Source organism: Melospiza melodia, chromosome 8 (assembly GCF_035770615.1).
Source record: "Melospiza melodia melodia isolate bMelMel2 chromosome 8, bMelMel2.pri, whole genome shotgun sequence".
Classification (NCBI taxonomy): domain Eukaryota; kingdom Metazoa; phylum Chordata; class Aves; order Passeriformes; family Passerellidae; genus Melospiza; species Melospiza melodia.
The window spans coordinates 16,827,065-16,847,349 of NC_086201.1; the positions used below are offsets into that span (position 1 = coordinate 16,827,065).

The 20,285-nt window shown below is 37.0% G+C and overlaps 1 protein-coding gene across 6 annotated transcripts in view; it reads left to right on the top strand.

Annotated features, from left to right (window-relative positions):
• Positions 1-20,285, top strand: part of SLC4A10 (solute carrier family 4 member 10) — a 147,080-nt gene that overhangs the window by 47,650 nt on the left and 79,145 nt on the right. For 4 of the 6 annotated variants that reach the window (XM_063161991.1, XM_063161995.1, XM_063161989.1 and 1 more), the window contains exons 2-3: positions 7,690-7,771; positions 18,869-19,015. In XM_063161991.1, coding sequence (XP_063018061.1) covers positions 7,690-7,771; positions 18,869-19,015 — 229 coding nt within the window. Of the gene's footprint in view, positions 1-4,753; positions 4,944-7,689; positions 7,772-18,868; positions 19,016-20,285 lie in introns of all 6 variants that reach the window. The other 2 variants (XM_063161994.1, XM_063161992.1) reach the window with 1 other exon arrangement.

Here is a 20,285-nt window from a genome sequence, read left to right on the forward strand (position 1 = left end):
GTGGGGAAGTTTTTTGTCCATGTTCTGTTGCAATTGTCCCCACTCCCCCACCCCATTGTGTCAGGCAGACAAAGTGGGGCACCTGGCCATTGCAAAAAGCCAAGCCCCTATTTTGCCTTGATTTTCTGTTTAATCTTTTCAAATAGAAATGTTGTCTTCAGTTGGATAGGTGTATGGAGAATAGATAAAAGAGTGTATCATATTTACCTTGCAAATGGAAGGATGTATTGTTCCTACCTAAAATGGCTTTTCTAAGAAAGAAGATTTCATATCAAATATAAAGGAAATATTTATGTGTCAGTTTATAGCTGCTCTATTTTGCATAATGATATATAACAAGTACAGGATGCTTCAATGCAGATGAACACAGGAATTACAAGTATTACTGAGATTTAATTCTGTGTAAAACTGCTTTGGTTTATTTTCTGCTTGTGTTTTGTTTTATTTATAGCAACACTTTGTGCTTAGAGTTAATGTCTGAAATGCTTCTCTAAGCTTATATGTTACAGAAATTGCATTATAACATTAAATATGTGTTCAGTCTCAGGCCAGTAGCAAATCAGTTCTTTGAAGCCAGTGCTGATTAGTGCAATTTTTAGCAGCATTGCAGAACGTGACATTTCATTATTGAGTCATGCTAAACATTATCTTGGGTTTTGCTATAAAAATAGAAAAGAGGAAAAAAAGAAGACAGAGAAGGATGCTTTTATGCATATGACATGCAGCCCTGGGGAAGATGCAAATCTGGGATGAAAACTAATTGCTTCTTACTTTGTCGCATAGCCTGAACTATGTGGAGCAGAGCTGACCAAAAGGAAGGCTGTGCTTTATGTTAACCAGTAGTGATTATTCCAGAAAGCTGCCATAAAAGCAGTGCCATTAAAGGGACACTTAAAAAAATGATCCTTCAGACCTTATAGAACAGACCTTGTTGCATTATAAATGTGTTTTGATGGGTCTTCTTTGATAGGTAGACAGAGAGGAAAAGGATGATATAATGTAGCTAGTGGAATGGAAAAGCAATTATATTTCATCTGAAAGATAAAATTCACTGTATTTTCCACCCCAGAAGATTGCTATATATGGTTATATATAATATAAGCAATTAAACATGATAATATTAAAAAAAGGTTGGTTTTTTTTTTAAACCCTGTGTGCTTGTCTTCAGAAAGAGAAAAGAATTATAGCACCTAAATTGTGGGCATACACATTGTGCATTAAATCAGTTTTGTGTGAGCCTGTTTGCTCAAGGACATTTTAAAGGACAAGATTGAACATGGCAGTCACCAGTGATTTTCCTCCTGAAGCAGGGAGGCAGGCATCTGTGTGCAACAGCTTTTTAGCCATTTAGGCTAATTGTCTTTGCAAAATATTTCCAATATGCACTTGGTAGCTCTTGAGTTCAAGTAACTTCGTTTTCCATATCTTTAGTAATGCCATCTTTATGAAATGTTGAGCTGAACTCAACCAAAATGACCTTAAAAATACAAATAGTGTGTAATTATTCTGTAAAATGAATATAACACAAAAGAGTAATGTTGGAACTGAGAAGATAATCGTGTGTGTGTTGTCTGCAGAAATATTTAGTATTTCATTACAGGCCACTGGAGAAAGGTAAATACACAAGTTTTATACCACTAACTGTATGATAATAGGTATAAACTGAAATGAACATGTTAAGGTTCCGTCTTTTAGGCATATGCAGTTATTGATAATGTAAAATAAATGAAATAATTGTATGTTTGTCATGGTTAAACCCCAGCCAGCAGCCAAGCCCCACTCAGCTGCTTATTCACTCCCACACCAGTGAGATGAGAGAGAAAACCAGAAGGGTAAAAGTGAGAGAGCTCATGGATTGAGATACAGTTTAATAGGGAAAGCAAAAGCCACCCACACAAGCAAAACGAAACAAGGAATTCATTCCCTGCTTCCCGTGGGCAGGCAGGTGTTCAGCCATCTCCAAGAGAGCAGGGCCCCATCACAGGTCACAGTGACTTGGGAAGACAAACGCCAGCACTCCAGATGTCCTCCCCCTTTCCTCTTTTCCCCCCCCACTTTCTATGCTGGGCATGATGTCACGAGGTGTGGCGTGTCCCTTTGGTCAGTTGGGTCCCTGTCCCAGCTGTGCCTCCCAGGCACCCCCAGCCCCCTCTGCAGTGCGGCCGTGCAAGGAGCAGAAAGGGCCCTGGCTCAGAGCGAGCCCTGCTCAGCAACAACAAAACCTCTCTGTGTGATCAACCTGTGCTCAGCACAACCCAAAACACAGCCCCTACAGCCCCAGCCAAAACCAGCACAACATTACAGCTTTCTATTGTTTATGGGAAGGCAGAATTTCATGGTTCATGCTGACAGGTGTTCCTGAGTTCCAGATGGCATTTCAGAATTATGTAGGTTGTCTAATCATCAATAAGGGGCTTATATGGAGAAGCAATTAATACCATGATTATTTTCCTTATGAGTCAGCAGGTGTGTCATATGCATAATTTCTAGTGTCTGAAAAATCAAAATGGCTTCTGCTCTGTTATATATTTCACAGAAAGAAAGATGCTGGAAAAATGGTTCTTTAGGTTATGTTGACATGGTTTATTCTGTGAGTATATTAAGAATGTAATTTAAAAGGGATGGGATTTGACTGAGAGTCTTAAAAACTGTGAAAAAAAAGTAGAATATTAATACTCTTTGTAGTTGGTTTTTGCATTGTATTTCAAAGGGAAACAATCTTCCAGTTTATTGAAAACGCTGAACAAATACCAGGACAGAAAATAAAAGTAGCCAAGTATGAAAAAAATTGGATAAAAAGACGGATCAAAAATTTCTTTGTAGTTTTCCATTTTGATTTGTCTACTCAAAATATATTAGGTACAGATGTCAGACTAGTGAATCACTGTACCTACCAAAGGAAAGAAGTGAGACACACTCTTTGCAAGTATTTAATACTTTCTTGCTGTCCTAATTTCCTGTTTCTTAATGTATATTTATTGTTATACTAATATTTCATTTGCTATAGTGATTAACACAGATGATCTTTAGTAAATGTTTGCCCAGTATCCAAGTTGTTTTAATGATGTATGCAAGTGTTCTTTTAAGCGAATATATTGATTTTCCTCTTGTAGTAAATACATATAATACCTGTATAGATAACTTCAAATCAAAGATTGTCATCTGGACTTCAGCATACCTTGTTGTCATCCAAAAGATGTGGAATATGTCCTAATTCCATCATCTGGAAATGTACTGAAGTTCTACAAGAGTGTGTGTCTACGTTAGCACATACATATTTAAAGAGGTTTGTCGTGTGCCTTTGTACAGATCCACCTTTGAAAGCAGTTAATTTCCTTTTTCTCTCCACCCAGTCATCTACAATGTGATGAAAGCATAGACAGTAAGTAAAATGGCACAAAAACATCTGTCATAAAATGATGCTTCTCAGCTTTTCTAAAAGTCTATTTTTTCATCAGCTAGGTTGTTCTGAGGTGTGGAAGGGCAGTGCACAGTTTTGGAGGGTGGCAAATTGAGGACCAACCTCTTTGCAACCTGTTAAGAATTGTAGTTAGGGCTGTATCATAGCTAAAGAGGGTTAGTTTGGGAAGTTTTCCAGGAGGTCATTTTTATATTGGAATATCCTGGATGCTGAGCTTTATGCATACATAGGTGGAAAGGGCACTTAAGGCATTTGATTTTCGTTACTAAGTCATGGGCCTGTTTATTCCTTCTAACCAATATGCTTAAAATTCCTGGCAACAACTGTAGTGTCACTTTATACTCTGATAAGCAGGTTGTTTATCTAAGGGTTGAAAATCCATACTCCAAGACTCATGATGACCTTCTTCCTTTGTGATTACTTACCAAAAAGTAATGTCTTTGAAGGTGGTTTATTTCGTTTTATTTTGTTCAACTTCAAATGCATATTTTCAGTATGCGGTTGCAATGTAAAGCATGCAGAAGATGACTATATTGTCTGCTTTTCTCTACTTACCACTGTGTTTGGACTTCTAGTATGTAGAGACAAATATAGTAACAACTGTTTTTATAAGACTTTCATTAAATAGATGTTTTCTGTGAAATATGCTGCTGCATGTTGAAGGTCATTCCAGCATTCATTTGGAAAATGTAAGACATGAAAAAAATTATGGACTGAGTAGGGTTGCTGGGCCCTATTCTCTAAGAATCTTGTGGTTTCCATGTAAAAAGCTTTGGCTTTTTCTTGCTGTTTTATATCAGATACATTATTTCTTCTAATGTGTGTTTGCTGGTATTTTATTACTGTAGGGAAATAAATTTTAGATTAACTATTGTGTGATGACTATGTAAAACCGTAAGATATTAACAAATATTATGAAAAGGAGAGTGAAAAAATGTTCTGTTTTTTATGAAAAGTTTATTACATTCTGATAATACCTTTACTGAAATATAATTCCACTGGCTTCTCCAGCATTGCTCTTAAATTAGGCTGGCAGAAAAAAAACCCCTTACATTTATTCTTATATATTTTTGTTGTGCAATGTAAAATTATTGCAAGGTGTTAATATACATTGGTCTGATGTAAAAAAAGAGAAAGTTTATGCCTTAATGTTTTTTGTCAATTTCTTATTTCCTAACATTATCTATTCGCATGGGTAAAATTTCTTAAATTGAATGACTTGGCACTTCTGTAGTGCCTTGCAGCTCTGGAATGCTGTGTGAAAATTTATTTGGTACAGAGCAGCCCAGTGAGGAAGGTAGATGAGTAAGTATTATTATCCCTATTTTACAGATGGGGAAGCTGAGGCACAGAGATTAAGTGACTTTCCCAAGGCCACACAGCGAGTCAGTGGCAGATCCAGGATTAGCGCTCGGGGACTTCCTGGATCCCTCTTCCATGCTTTAAGCAGTAGACCACAGTGTTCACTGGACTCAGCAAGCAACTCATTGCAGTAATGGACAGTTCCAAGGACTTGCACATGGTCAGTGTGTCCACACATTTGTTTGCAGACTGCTGCAGTATGTCTGTATGGTTTCACTACTCCAGTCCTTGCAGATTTGTGCCCTATGTAAAATTACCTTCATCATCTTCAAATGGTGTAAAAGGAAGAAGAGGTAGAATTATGACATAAATGTGGCATGGCAATGAGGAGCTTTTAGTTTTCATGCCTTATTCTGAGCCTCCTACAGTTGATGGGCCAAGCTGCAGATTGGCCCAAGATTCATGGCTTTGAGGATGCTAGTGTGGAGTTTGGTTGGCATGAATTCTTTCTTCCAAGACTGCATTATGGTTACTCTTGCCTATACTTTCAGTTTCAAACTCTCTTTTATTGCAGCACTTAAAAATAATAAGTTCTTAGTTTTCCTGAAATTCTAATAAAAACCAGAGCCTTACTCATTGAAATTAGGTTTCCAGTCCCTATTAATCCAGGGGAAAGTGGAGTGGGATCTGTTTTTATTTATATTGCAATAGACCTCACCGCCCAATGAGTTTAAGCACGAAACCCCAAGTGAACCTTTGTCTCACCTCTCCCCTCCTCCAAGGGGGCAGTTCAGGAGTCAGAAATTACTTCTAGAGTAAATGCAGTACAACTCTTGTGCTGGTAAATGTGAGGTGCCTCTGATGCTGCTCCCTGGGAAGTCAGCATGTTCAGTGCCAGGCCCGTTTAATTGGACTTTGCTCAGAGTTTGACAAGCGAATTGCTAACAACACAGCACTCCCAATTAAGCTGTTTTTTTCTGTAATATTAATGGAATAAACCCACTTCTGAGAATGAGGCAAGGCTGAGACTTGCTGTGACATTACAGGAAGAGGAGGCAGAGAAGTAAAAGTCTGCCAGAAGCTGAAAATTGAACACATGGGAAAGGAGAAGTCAAAGTGTATGAGCATATTTTGATAAATATTAATGAATTAATTTGTATTTAATTTACTTAGATAATCAGTAAAGGCTTTAAACTGCCCAGCAATTTATTATTTTCCCCACTGTAAATTCTCCCTAACATTGCTTCCTTTCTGATGTGAATGTCTTATGCTAGAATAGCATTATTTATGATATGGCTCTAATACTTGGACTTTGACATCCTGCCTAATCACTCACCCAGAGGCATGGCATTGTTATGTCTAACTGCTTTAAAATAATGGATTCATTTTAGTAAAATGATCAAATGGCTTGGGCAAAGTTATACTTTCCTGGTACATGTTAATGGGTTATTATCTAATTGTAAATTATTAAAGGACAAAACAGTTTCAATAGAAGCCCATTTCTTATTGTCATATTTTAGTTATGTACTATTATCTATGGGAAAGCTCTAATAAAGAAATTTTAACACTTGGTCTTTCTTTCTTTAACAGCCCAGATGCTTGGTGCTGACACATTTGTAGGATTTTTCTATGTAAGATAGCTACAGCATGACAGCTATTTTTAAAAAAGAAAGGAGCCTGAAACAAAAACTCACATCCAGAATGTACCACATCCAGCTATATAAGTGAATCTTTTTGCCTGGGGTATCTGATTTTTAAGGAGAGGTGCTCAAAGGCTTTCATTTCTCATTATATTCCATTGCATTATGTATATAGATGTATATTTATCATGCAACACTGGTATTTAAATCCCCTTGCTTCAGACTTGCATTAAGATACCGATTTTATGTATAGAAATCAAGTAGTTCTAGTTCTAATATCACTTGCTGAAACCCCTCTACTAATGACAAGTAAATATATTAATTGGTACTTTTGTATAATGCATTATTTTTCATAATAATTTAATGGAAATTAATATTTCATGTTGTGAAATATAGACTGTATTTAGTAGCTGGTATTTTTCACAAGTGATGTCAAACTCGTAGTGAACCAGATACTCATTTTAGCACAGCATGTAGTGTCTTGTTGCTGAACCCCCAAAATATTTTTCTGTTCAGGCAAATGAGTTGGATTTTTTTTCTTCATGTCAGAAATTACAAAATCACTGATTTCTGTACCTCACCTGGCCTGACTACAATACACTTATTAATCACATACTACGTTTACAGTGCAGTAGAGAGTACAGTTTAAATGCATGTATGAATATAGCTTAAAATTAACTATGAAATATATGTTCCTGAGGAAGAATAGCTTTTCTGTTTTCTGCTATTAGTATATGCTGCCTGTTTTATCTTAAATTCAGCTTGGTGTTTGTAAAGAAAAGCAAAGGCTTTGCAATTCACCAGTAAGTGAAGTCAGTTGATTTCATGGTATTAGTTTTATTTCTTACCATATTGTCACTGAGTGTTATTGTCTAGCTTTGGTGAAGTATAAGGAATTTTAGTAGTAATAGTTAGGGAATTGTGCATGTAGCTCACGATCCTGATCTAAAGACAAAAATACATGTGCCACCCCTTTCCTAAGGTGCACGAGAATAAAGCTGCCTTGATCAGACATTTCTTCTCTCATCTCTTTCATTGTCCTGTTGGCTCATGTTTTTCTTGGTTTCCAGTAACCAGTGTTTACTCATTATCTTGCAGGTTTTACCAGAATTTTTGCATGTCACAGTTAGCTGTAATCATACTTCAGTAAAAAACGGATGCAAAAGAAATAGATTTAATAAGTAAAATTAAATTCTTACACCCCTTTTTGTTCTTGAATTGGAAAAGTTGAAATATTAAAACCATCTTTGTTTTATAGTACTGTACAATCTTGCCAATAGTTTCCAAATGAAAAGTAGCTTAGCTGTCTTTTTTTCTGTTTTGTAGAGAAATGATGAAGAGGCTGTTGTGGACAGAGGTGGAACTCGCTCCATTCTCAAGACACATTTTGAAAAGGAAGATCTAGAAGGTGAGGGATGATTTTTCTGTACTTTATGTTGTCACTTTCTTCTGAAAGTACTGAAATGTAATTCCAAATGTGTAAACTTATTGATTTGAGCAGGGATGCAAAGAGACAAGAGAGTAGAATATTGTCATTTATTTTAAAGAAATACTGTTTTCTGCCACAGCAGTGTCCAGAAACAGATGATGGTGGAAGGAGTTTGCTAGTTTTTTGTGATCTGTGGTCGAGTCCTGTGAATATGCATGTGTGAGTTTAGATAAGTCTTTTAAGCTTTCGAATATGCAATTGCAAGAAGGACTGCTGATTTAGTACTTATAAAGGCTTCTACATTTGCATTACAATCCTCATGTAGTTGCCTAGCCACATCTTCAGCTGAACAAAAGCATTCTGGAGTGTCAGAGATTGGATACATATTTACTGATATCCACTGCAGAAACCACCTAACTTGACCATGTAGAAGAAAGTGAGAAATTATGAGAACTGTTTAGATGCTGGTCTAATGAGTCATTTTGTCCATTTCTGTTTGAGTAGTATATCCCAAGCTTTGGTTACTACTGTACTTAAACTCTTGTATTGAGTTGTGTGATCCCCTAAGTCATAGCTATAATGAAAATTAGTTTCTGTTGTATATGTGATGTCCCTTTCCTGAGACTGGAAATGGCTGATTTTGTTAGCTTCTTGTAGTGGGACATGGAGGTTCCTGTTTTTGCCACACAGATGCACACATGAACTAGCCCAAAAGAAATACTAAGATCAACATGCAGGAACTCGAGTTTTCTAAACGCCTACCATTGATTACTTCATTTTGTTTTTCTTTTTTTCTCTGTCTGTATGAACTTTGTGTTATCTGATATGTGTTGGCCATATTGATGGTTTCATTGACATACCAACATTACACAGCAACTCTGTTACTGCTTCCTTCAGCAGTGCCTCCCTCAAAAAGCAGATGTAGCTGCATTTGAGAGGGGCCTGGCTGTGTCTGTGTGAGCTTGTCTCTCACAGAAGGATGTTAGATGTTGTGCAGTGTGGCATGGCTGAGGTTGGTAGCTCTCTACTCAGCCTGGGGGAAGTCTGGGTGTGTGCAAGGATGGATCTCAGGTGAGATGTTTCAGGGTAGCATTTAGAGTTTTGGTGTCTCCAGTGGGTCAGGCTGGCAATGCCAGTTATGGGCATAAGCACAAAACCTCCTATTTTGAATCTGACATTTAATCTGTGGTCTTAGTCTCTTGATTGCATCCTTGATCAAAGAGAAACCACTGTATCTGGTGTCCTCAGAAAAACACCCAGTAAAAGAGTGGGAGCTTCCTGTCTCCCTTTCTCCATGGTACTGACTCACAGAGATTTTGTGGGGTGAGTCAACCCACAAAAATATCCTTTTGCTGAGTCATTTTATTGATGATAGTGAGGTGGCATTTTAAAGATGGACAGCTTTCTGCAGAATGACATCTTTAAGCTCAGTCACATAAGCTTAAGTCACATTAAGGTTGTCAGAATTACTGTGATGTTCCACATGTGACTTTGTGAAACATAATTTAAGAACTGTTAATTTAATTATTTTTCCCCCACTATCCTATATGTGTAGGATATATCCTATTGCTCCTGTGAAATATCAGTGAAAATATTATTTCAAAGATATGGTCTTAAGATGTTATCAGTAGAAATTGGAACATGGCAGTGACACTCCCACAATCTTCCCATCAATTTAAGCTGATTAAAGTTCAGAATATTGAAAAATTCTGCAGTTATCAAATGAATCTGCTTTTATTAAAAAGAAAACCCTATTGTTTCATAATGTTCTAAGAAAACATTTTTTCTGTGTAGAATTAATCCTTCATGATGCAGTTAGCTTTCTCAGATAATGTCATGCTCACTCTAAGCTCAGATCAGTTTGTCTTTAAATTTATAATCACTGCATTCAAAACACCAGGTGACATAATAAGTTTTGAAGACATTGCAGATTTTAATATCCAGTTGCTGTCAATAGCATGTCCATTTGTTTTGCAGTACATCTAGGCACTTCTCCCGCTGGATACAGAGAATGTGACTCACAAATACCTGTCTCATTCACTGACATTGTGTTGGGTTCTGCTGAAAAATGTACCTTTTTCCTAATGACATAACAACTATGAAATATGAAATTAAATAATCAGGTGCTAATTGCACATCTTAGAAAAAGAGTATAACCAGGCTATTAATACGTATTACGTAATTAGCTTTTTGACAGGCATTTAATTGGGTTTATGTTTTAAAATGTAAATAGCTAGTTACTGAATATTCTAGGGAAGAATAGGGTGTAAATTTCAATGTCAGCAACATTACAAAAATTGCAATTCATGTGAAGAGCTGCAGGTTTAAATTTGAAAACCAGTATTCAATTTCTTCTTATTAAATCATATAATTGTAAGTATTTTGTCTTTTAAAAAAATATTTAAACTATCAATACTTAAACTTCAGAAATACAGATTTAAATGTGTACTAAAATATCCATCTGAAATTTCAAAGCCTAGTAAATATTTGGACTTGCATATTTTAGGCAGTCATTGTGCAAGTGTATTGCAAGTACATTTCTTGCTGAAAGCGTGAAGATATGGTGTTTAATCCTGTCTTAAAGAATGGACACAAGAATAGATTTTTGCCTTAGACTCTCCAGATCAGTATTTTTTTTCCATGAGCAGTATAGTAAAACTTTGAGAACACAAGACAGGAACTGCAGTACCTATGGGAACAGAAGAGATGTGGTGCTCATCTTAGTGCAGTAAGTGCTTCAAATTGTATCTTTTTGCTTAAGTTTTGTAGTGCTTCAGAGGTGAATTGTTGGAGAGCTTTGGCTTTCAGATTTTCAGCACAAATTATTTTTCCACATAGTTAGTTTTTGTGAATTGTAAGGTCAGGATCAGTCACTAATATTGAATAGGTCATTTGTCTGACTATTGCATTGATGGAGGGACTGAGAAAGCATTTCTAAAAGCAAAAAAGGTATTATATTTCCTGGTTATAATCACCTGTTTTGTATGTAATCTTTGAATGTGTGTACAAACAAAATCCTACTGAAATAAATATGCTGTCATTTTAATCAGTGGTGGAATTCTTAAATGAGAATTGGGCACTGATTCTGGCTGCTCAAGTATTTAATTGCAAAACGACAGGTTGTACATGTGCCTGTGCTGAGGGCAGCTAGGGAGGTTTTCCTGGGCAGATGTGCCCTTCAGGAGCTGCTCTCAGCTCATTCCATGGGGCTGTCTCTGGCTGGCTGCCATTGCTTCAGTGCATGTTGAGTGAGAACAGTTTCTGATCAGATGGATGTACCTACTGCTTATCTCATGGGTCAAAAGTACTTGGATTGCTCTGGGCTGGAGAGCTCAGATTCTCTCAGGTCACATGCTGACTTTTGGGCTATGCAGATAGGCAAAGGGATTGACATTAAATACACTCTGGCCAAGGTCTTTTCCTTATGGCCACTCTGTTAGCCGAGGGGAAAAGTGGCCGTTCCATGGACTCCTTGCTGGAGGTGCCCAGCTGCAGATTGAGGATTTTTGTGAGAGTATTTCAGAACTGCTCTGGGTATTGCTGTGGCCTGGTTTGAGAAGCAGCTTCCACAGGGAGATGGGTGGAGATCAGATTGTTAGGTGAAGGTCCCAGCATGAATCAGGGATGAATTCTGGCCCTGTTGGAGAAAATGGCAAAATGATCCTTGATTCAGACAAGTCAAGATTTTGCTTAAGCTTTTTATGTTTCATTCATTTAATCTGCCTAAGTGGCATGGGAAAATTTGCCTCAGGGGAAATCAAGTTTGCCATGTTTCATGTCTCTGAGGATACATAAAACACTGTATCCAGTATATGCATGAATATGACTCAGGATATGCCTCCTGACACTTTTTACAGCATTCAGATTATGTGGATTGCTTACTGAAAGTTACAAAAAACCTTCAAGCTTAATTAGAATATAAATATTTCTGGCACAACACAGAATGATGCAGAAGCCGAGACTTTAAACCTAATAAACCAAAAATTAATTGTAAATTTTGTAGAGATATTTTGTAATTAATTACCTGCATGAAGGATAATTTTGAGAGTGGATACTGAACAGAAACAGTGAAACTCTAGAGCTTCCAGATTTAATTATTCTCTTTTAAAAGAATTATTTTAGTTATTTTTCTTCTTTTTAGATTTGTTCCAGCTTGTGACAATAATTTAAAAATTATTTAAATGAAATTTTGATTATGTACTGTTAGGGTTAATATATGAAAAACCTCATTGTGATTAAATGCTAAACTCCATATATTATTACTTAGTAGAAATTTGAGTTTTAAGCAGCCTTTTATTCTCAGAGACTGGACATTTTTTTGTAGAAATAACATCATAGCACACCTGTCTGCCACTGACATTATTTACCTGAAAATTAATAGGACCTAGCAGCTCATAGGACTGAAAGAATATAAATTTTAATAACCTGGCCTTGGTTCACCCATGCCTCAATGTAGAAACAAGTCAGGCACCGGCTCTGCTTGGTCAGACAGGAGCATCAGCTGAGATTTCCCTTCCCCTTGGCTCCCAGGATGCTCCAGCCTACTGCAAATAATTTGTTAGCATGTCAGTACAGATGCCCTGCTCCCAGCTGCCCTGCCTTGCTGCCCTGGGGTGCCCAGCTCATCCTGACGTGGGCGCTGACCCCGCTCGTGCTCCTTGCAGCGACGCTCGCCGCGCTTCGATGGAACAATAAAAGCTGTGGAAACACAGGCCAGAGCGATTTGGCTTTGTCTGTACCTGAAATGTTGCTCTTTCATTTTGTTGCCTACCAGGTATCACAAGCTCAAGCTTGTTCCCTTTGTGATTCCTAAGGCACATGTTTCTGTAGTGCCTCTTCTCTAGTTTTGTTTTCTTTTTCCTACGTAATTCAATATTGCTTGAGATCTCACTTTTCTCCTCTTGTCCTGGCAGTCACCTGGTTTGATCCCTTTGCTCCCCTTGTCCCTCCTCAGCAGTTTCTGTGGTAGTGGAAGGTGGTTCACCTTGAACAGTCATGAATAAGTCTGAAGCGTGTGTTCACAGAATCTCTTTGAAATGATGAATAATGAAATAATGGAAGCAGACAAGTGCCACAGTGTTGGTTGAACACCACAGTCTTTAGCTGATGATAAGGTTTGGTTGTGAATTTGGCTTGAATTTGCTCTGAGATTCACAGACAGGTAACCTTTTCAGTATTTGTAGGGACTAATACATTCAAATGCTTCACTTTGTGAAATCCCAGATGAAACTGACATAAACCAATTTGCCATTGTTGGTGAAAGCTGCTAAATTGCAGCATCAGAAGATAGAAACATTAATGTTTTAACACGCGATTGTACTTGTACTGAGGTTGCTTTTTCTTTTTTTTTTTTTTTTTTTTTGCTCACTGTTACTGTTAATTTAGAAATATAGGTCAAATTCTTCCCTCCAATAACCACAGCTTCACTCTCCATCATTGGAAAGAGTTGTGTGTCTGAGCAGGTTCTTTTACATTTCGTGTCTGCTGGCTTTTTTTCTTCTGTCTGGCAAGGTCATGATCTCATGATAGAACCATACATACAACACCTCTGGGTTCCTCTGGAGGAATCTAGGAAATTTGAAACATAAGTGCTGGTAAAAAAGTACATTTTTGCCTACCTACAATCTGGAAAAATCTTTTGTTAAAATGCAAGGTTTTTTTGGGAGGGCAGTGAATGATCAAGGCTCTTTAAAAGGTCCTTAACCTTAATGACTTCAGTGAGATACTCTTATCCTCCATATTCAATGTGTCCTTAATGTTATCGTGGGTCAGGAATATTGTTTTTATTTTTTTCTATATAATTTTTGTTGTAATCTACTGTAGAATATAAATTACATGTATAATCTAAAAGTAATTTTGAAGGTTTTCTTGTCAGTTCCTCCAAATTATGGCACCGCAAAAAGGTGAAAAATGGGTTTTGGGCAAACCATAACCACAAACAGCAATGTAAACTGTTGATTTTGGAAGGATTGCTTTTGTCCTTTCTGCTTTTTCTCCAGCTCTGCTCCCTGCTGCACTACAATAACGAATCGTGAGTCATGTACTTTTACTCCTACACAATTCACCATCATCACTTTCTTTCCTGTAAGGAAAAAGGCAATTTTTTTAACCCTACATGGGCTGATGGTTTTCTGTCTCTACCTCACCATTCATTTTTGAGAGGATGAAACATTGCATTTGGTTCAGCTCTAGCTGTCAGTGCACAGGGGAGGCTTCAAGCTCTGGGTGTTTTCCAGAGGAGGGAGGAACCCCTCTGGTCCTGCTGAGGTCAGCACTCAGCTGAGGCTTGGCTTTGAGCTGCTGGCAAAGTGTTCTTTCTCAAGGCACCTTGCCTTTGCCGTGTGTTTCCTCAGTAGGTCACAGAGCCTGCCTTTGCTCTTTCTGGAGGTGTTTCAAGACCCATCTGTTCCCTTGTCTGCCCCTTCCCTCCATGCCTGTGAGCAGGGATCTGAAAGCCTTGGTGCCAGCAGGTGCCTGAGGCAGATTCGGGTAATCCCAGGTGGAAGGCAGCACAAGCACACGGACCCTGAGCAGCTGGTGCCCATGGATGTTTGGATCCAGGACAGTCATTATTTTACACAGTTGCCACCAACTGGGCTGGCTCACCAAGAAGCACTAAAGTATCTCCTTGAGTTCCACATTCCTGGTGTAATATGGAGACCTGAAAGAATTTCCATGCTGAGAGAGGATCTTCTCCATGGTTTATGCTGTGTTTAATTTATGTCACAATTTAAAAACTCAGAATTGGTTTAGATATCAGTGAGCCATAGGATTTATCTGATCTTCCTGAGTTTTTCTATTAACCTTACATTAGCATCAGTAGTGTTTTATCATAGAAAGACTATGATTTTGTCCTTGCAAAAACACCCTCTGAACTCAGATGTTGATTTATTCCAGATGGGCTGCTAGGAAAGTGAAGCATGAACACATGCATTTTTTTTCAGTATTAAGATTTAGGACCAAGTAATTTTATAAAACAGACCCACTGAGAAAATACAGAAATATGTAAAGATTATTTACAGTGTGAAAGCTTATTAAAGAAATGCAATGCACTGAATTGATCTGCTCTGCAATGATGTTTATACAGAGCTATACATCCACTGGTAAATTGTAAAAAGATTATTTTTAATAAAAGAATGTTCTGTATTAAATTGCATATAGCTGGGGAAAAAAACCCAGAATATAAAGTTAGTTCAAATTTATAGCATAAGAAGTTTGTGGTTTACCTTCAAAGAATAAATCACTCCTTGGGTTAAAGTATTTAAGGATTGAGAAATAATAATCCTTGTTATGAATAATTCTTTTTTAATTTTTAGGGTATTACATTAAACACAAATGATAGTATATTTAAGAGGAGTCCTATTAATTATTATTAGCTTTGATACAGATGAAAATACATACAAACATGTGGAAAAATCAGAATCTCCCCATAACTTTTGAAGAAAAAATTATTGTGCTGTAAGTGTCTTCAGTTTGTGGAGGTATGAAATCATTGCCCTAGAAAAGACAGGTATGAAACATATATTATTAATATCAATACATCTCTGCATTTCTTAGAATAAAATCCAAGTAGAAGTGTTGTTTGAGGTTGCTGAAAGGAGAAAGGAAAAATTATTCCTTTCTTAAAGTTTTTTAAGAACCCAATAGCAAATTAATAATCTAAAAACCCAGGCTCAGAATAGGAAGAATTTTCTGCGTATCCCTTGAGAATGACTGAAGTAACATCTAGAAATGGTTTTCAGAACCTGGCATTCTGTGTCTTTAAAACCAGAAGCTTATCCTAACTACCTATCTTATGCCTTAAATAAATGGAAAGAAAAAGAAATGTAGTGGGATTTCTAGAGCTCTGGAAACACATAACTCATTTTAATTGATGGTGCTTGATGACTTAACTTAGGTACTTCTGGAAATCTCATTACAGTTCTTTAGTGATATGACATTTCAAGGGAAAATGGAGATGGAGAGAAAGGACTTGTAAATATTTCCCTTAATTTAGTAGAAGTAAGATATTTTTAAAGGAATGCTAAGAGTACAGGCTTTTTTACCCCAACACTTTCCATTCTTCCAAAAACAATCTTAACACAAAAAACATACCCATTTGGTAGGGAGAGCAGTGTGTTATGTTCCCCTCTTAAACCATATGTCAGCTCTGAGTGAGAATGGCTGTTAGGTTGTACCTGATGTCTATGGTTTGTACCCTGATGTAACCTGCAGTTGTTACTATTTCCCATACTTTAGTGTCTTTGTAGCCTTGCCAAAAGAATGAGAAATTATAATCTAATCGAGCTAGGTCCGGTAAAAATGTATGGCAGAGCAGAATTATTTTCCAATATTTGAGCAATATTCAGCCATTTTAAGTTGGCATCCTGATGAAGTAAGTAATAAAAGACACAAAAATGTTCGTAAAGATAAATGAAAGAAATGCCCATATATGATCGGTTATTATCTATAAGGATACCCTGGATAGTGGATATCCTGGTTGATCCTGAGTTCACTCAGTTGTAGAGGCCCTTTCTTTTTAGAAATTTTAGTCAGGTTTTCCTGAGATCTGCCCTGCTCTGTCCATGTTTGACCTTCAGTCTTCGCAAATTTAGAGAGCTCTCTGGAAACTCTTGTTTAATAATGCCTTGGACAATTTGTACAGAAAAATGTACATTACATTCTAGCTCATAATACTTACCATGAAAAGGTTACTTGAAATAAGGTAATACAGTAATTGGATTTCTTTTGTATTTCCTCTTTCTTTTTGTTTTTTTTTTTTTTTTTTTTTTTCTGCTTCTATCATTCATTGTCATTTTGTCAGCAATTCAGAATTCATTACTCTTTTGTTCCCAGATGGTCTCTTTTTGCTCCACAGTTGTGATCTTTTAATAAACCAGAACTACTTAACTCTCAGATTTTTTGCTTTTTGCTCTATGATTTTTCTGTAGAGAACTATTGCTTTTCCCCTGTCAGTTTCTTTGCCTCTTATATGTCTGAACCCTGTAACAAGCACCTACCTTTCTCCATGTATTTATTGAAATTATGCCTCAGTAGCACTCTGCTGGTCTCAGTAGGTTCACACAGAAAGACTAAAATCCACTTTGTTTTTTCCTGATGTCTATTTCAGTTTCCAGGTTTTTGGTTTTTTCCAGTGAACTGATTTTGTCTGTATAAGGAAAATTGTTGTGGCATTCAGACACACACACACACACACACACAAATGTTCTGGCACTGTATCTCAGTGTACTGAATAAAGAACAGTCTGGATTCAAGTACTGCTTTCAGCCCTGGAAATTAATTGAAATGTGAGTCTCAATCAGCATTTCCTGATGCAGGTACAATCTGATCATTGACGTGGGAGAAAACTAGGATAAGCATGCCCACTTCTATCACAAAGCAGCAGGAATGTACTTAGTAACTAAATTAAAAAAGGAATCTATTTGCACCTCTGGAAATTACTGAAGTCTTAGGAACAGTAAACCTTCCTTTCAAAATGTTGTTTTGCTTTTTCTTCTATCCAAGGAGAGGGATAAGGAAATGTAAAGTACTGCATTACTCATGTCCTTCAGTATTTTTAAATGAATTTTTCCTTGTGTCATGCATTACTGACGGCAATGCATTTGAAATACACAAAAGGCAACAGTTCTCTTTAAACCATTTCTTGAGTTAAATGTGATAAGCAAGAAGAAAGAGGTATATAATAAATAAATAAATAGTTTTCAACTCGTGGGCATTGTATTAGGAAGATCTCCTCACTCTACAAGAACAGTCTCTCAAAAATTGATGCCTCTTCTTTCTAGCCTCCTCTACATGGATCAGTGTTAGGGAAGTAACTAGTGTGGTGTCCAGACTCTTTTCTCCAGGATTTTTAGCTCTGCCTCTGCAGAGAATTCCTGTCAGTATTGAATTTCTTTGATGTTTTGTGACACTCGCTGCCTTGCTGTGTTTTCTGCCTCCTCTGGAGTCTCTATGGGATTAAAAGATCACGTGCTACCTTAGCTTAGTGTTCTTGACCTTTTTTGGATGATTGACACTGCTGAATGATTACAGCAAAACAGCAAATATCCATGAGCTGTGTTGTGTTCATTTCAAGGAGAAAATAATGTTATTTGAGATGAGTAATCTGTGCTATGTCTTTCTGCTGAGTAAATGTAGAAGACCTGCCTGTAGTGAGTCACAATTCCTTTCCCATTTGTTCTGGTTAGTGCACATTTTTGCTGTGCTCTCCCCCTTCTAAATGCTTTACTTGCTCTGATCCTGTTAGCCCACATAGCTAAGAGACCTAAATATTTTGGGCTTGATCAGCAACATAAAATTTGTCAGGCTTGAAGGCAGCAGGCATGCAATATGTACATTCTTATGTATTTAAAAAAATACAACAGAAGAAATGAAAGCACCCTAAGATACCAGCAATATATTTATGATGTGAGCATGTAAAGTGGTGTAGAGATTTTGTGCTCTTGCTTACAGAGTGTTTTATTGTTTTTTTCAATTTCTTTTTTTCCCCCTTTCTTCTTCGTTTTTTATTCAATGAATTTCCCACAAGAATTCTGTCAAGGTTTGGCTCATAAATAGGAATGAGTTTGGTAAAGTTCTTGTACACAAAAAGCAAACAGCAACTTTACCAAATGTTCAATCCAAAGAGATCCATGTGCCTCTCTATGTTACTGTTTGGAAGACATTTAACAGAACACCTGTCTGGCTTTAATGAAAGTTCAAATATAAAGATGCAAATTTGAAGGAAAAAAAATCTGGCACTGCATCACAAGGACTTCAGTACTGGAATTGCTTCCTGTATCAAGGGGTTGTGTATCTGTGATGCTTAATCATCATCATTCAAGTCAGTACTGTTATGACTATTGACATTAGAATAATAAATATTATATAACTTCAAAATTATCACAAGAATGATACCATTAATGCTATTAAGGATATTTATACTTTTAAATATCCTTGTAAGGATATTTATACTGTTGTGATATTTATAAGGTTGTAATACTGCTATTTTTACTTTTGTTATGTTGCCATTGTTCCCTTCTCAAAGACACCTTTTTTACCTGTTCCTTTCTCAAAGACACCTTTTTTTACCTGTAGGCCATCGAACATTGTTCATTGGGGTTCATGTGCCGCTGGGTGGAAGAAAAAGTCACCGACGCCATCGGCACCGCGGGCATAAACACAGAAAGAGAGACAGAGAGCGGGACTCAGGATTAGAAGATGGGAGAGAATCTCCTCCTTTTGGTAAGACAAATTTTATTTTTGGGTAGGTCTTTAAGTAATAAATGTCAGCATGATTGTGCATAATCTGTCCTGTTATCACTTGGACGTGATTAGCAGCAGGGTTTTGGAGAATCCACCAGAGCCCCTGCAGGTGATTGGTTCCTTTGAACAAATCCACTGAGGGGCAGCAGCCAGTGGCAGTCAGTACATGAGGAGGCTCAGTGGTTTCCAGCACTGAAGGAGCACTGTGGGAGCTGTTCCTAAGTGTTCTCACAGAGACAGAGGGGGGAAATGCTTTATGGCACCAGCTGCCCTCAGGGTAGGCTCTGGAGTATCTGCCCCTAAAGCGTAACAGAGAAGAGCTGTGGTCCTTTACAATTAGTTTTGTAATAATGTTGATGTTACTGAAGCTGCAGTGTTTTATCAGATTCAAACCATGCTCTAGGTTATGTTTACCTTTTTCCTAACATGACACTGTAAATGTGCCATTGTAACATGGATCTGCTAGCTGTGGACTTGAGGGAAAAGCAGGGAAGAATACCTTTCAGTAAACAAACATGATATGAAACTCCTGAAGTTCTCAAATTTTAAGTTAGAAGACATTACAGAGGAGAGAAGAAGGTAGTCATTAATAAATTAGTCAAGCTTTATCTCAAGACATGAGAATATTACATGCTGTTTAAAAATACAAAGTGCATGCGATGAAATGTCCAAGGCTATGGAAAGTGTTTAAAATATAATGGAAGCATGTGTACAAAACAATTTTCTAGTGTGTTTTTAAACCATTAGGGAAATGTACCACTGCAATTTCAGGTTACAGAATAGTAATTATAAGACTTTCTTTTAATCAGAATTTTGTATCATGTGCGTGGAAAGCCTTTGAGCAAGTATATTGTAAGTGATGATGGACAGAGCTTGAAATTCTCAAATCTTGCACAATGGTTTATTATACTGCGAGTAAAACAAAGTCAAGACTTTTTCAAACTTAGCAGATTCAAGTTATGTTTCGAAGACTGAACAGCGAAGAAAAAATTGGCTGTGGTGGTTCTGTCTGGAATGGATTTCAAATGTACAAAGACCCAATACTATATTGAAACCAGTTTCTTGGAAAAAAACAAAGTCATAAATTATTAAAACAGTTTTTGAAAAGAATATGCATATATACATATAAAGTCAGATTAAAAAGAAACAATTGAAAGTTACATTAGCCAAGAAGTGAGATATCTTGAACTATGAAACAGTGTCTTCTGTTGAGTCATCTGGTTTTATTTAAGTGCCAGTATGTGACACA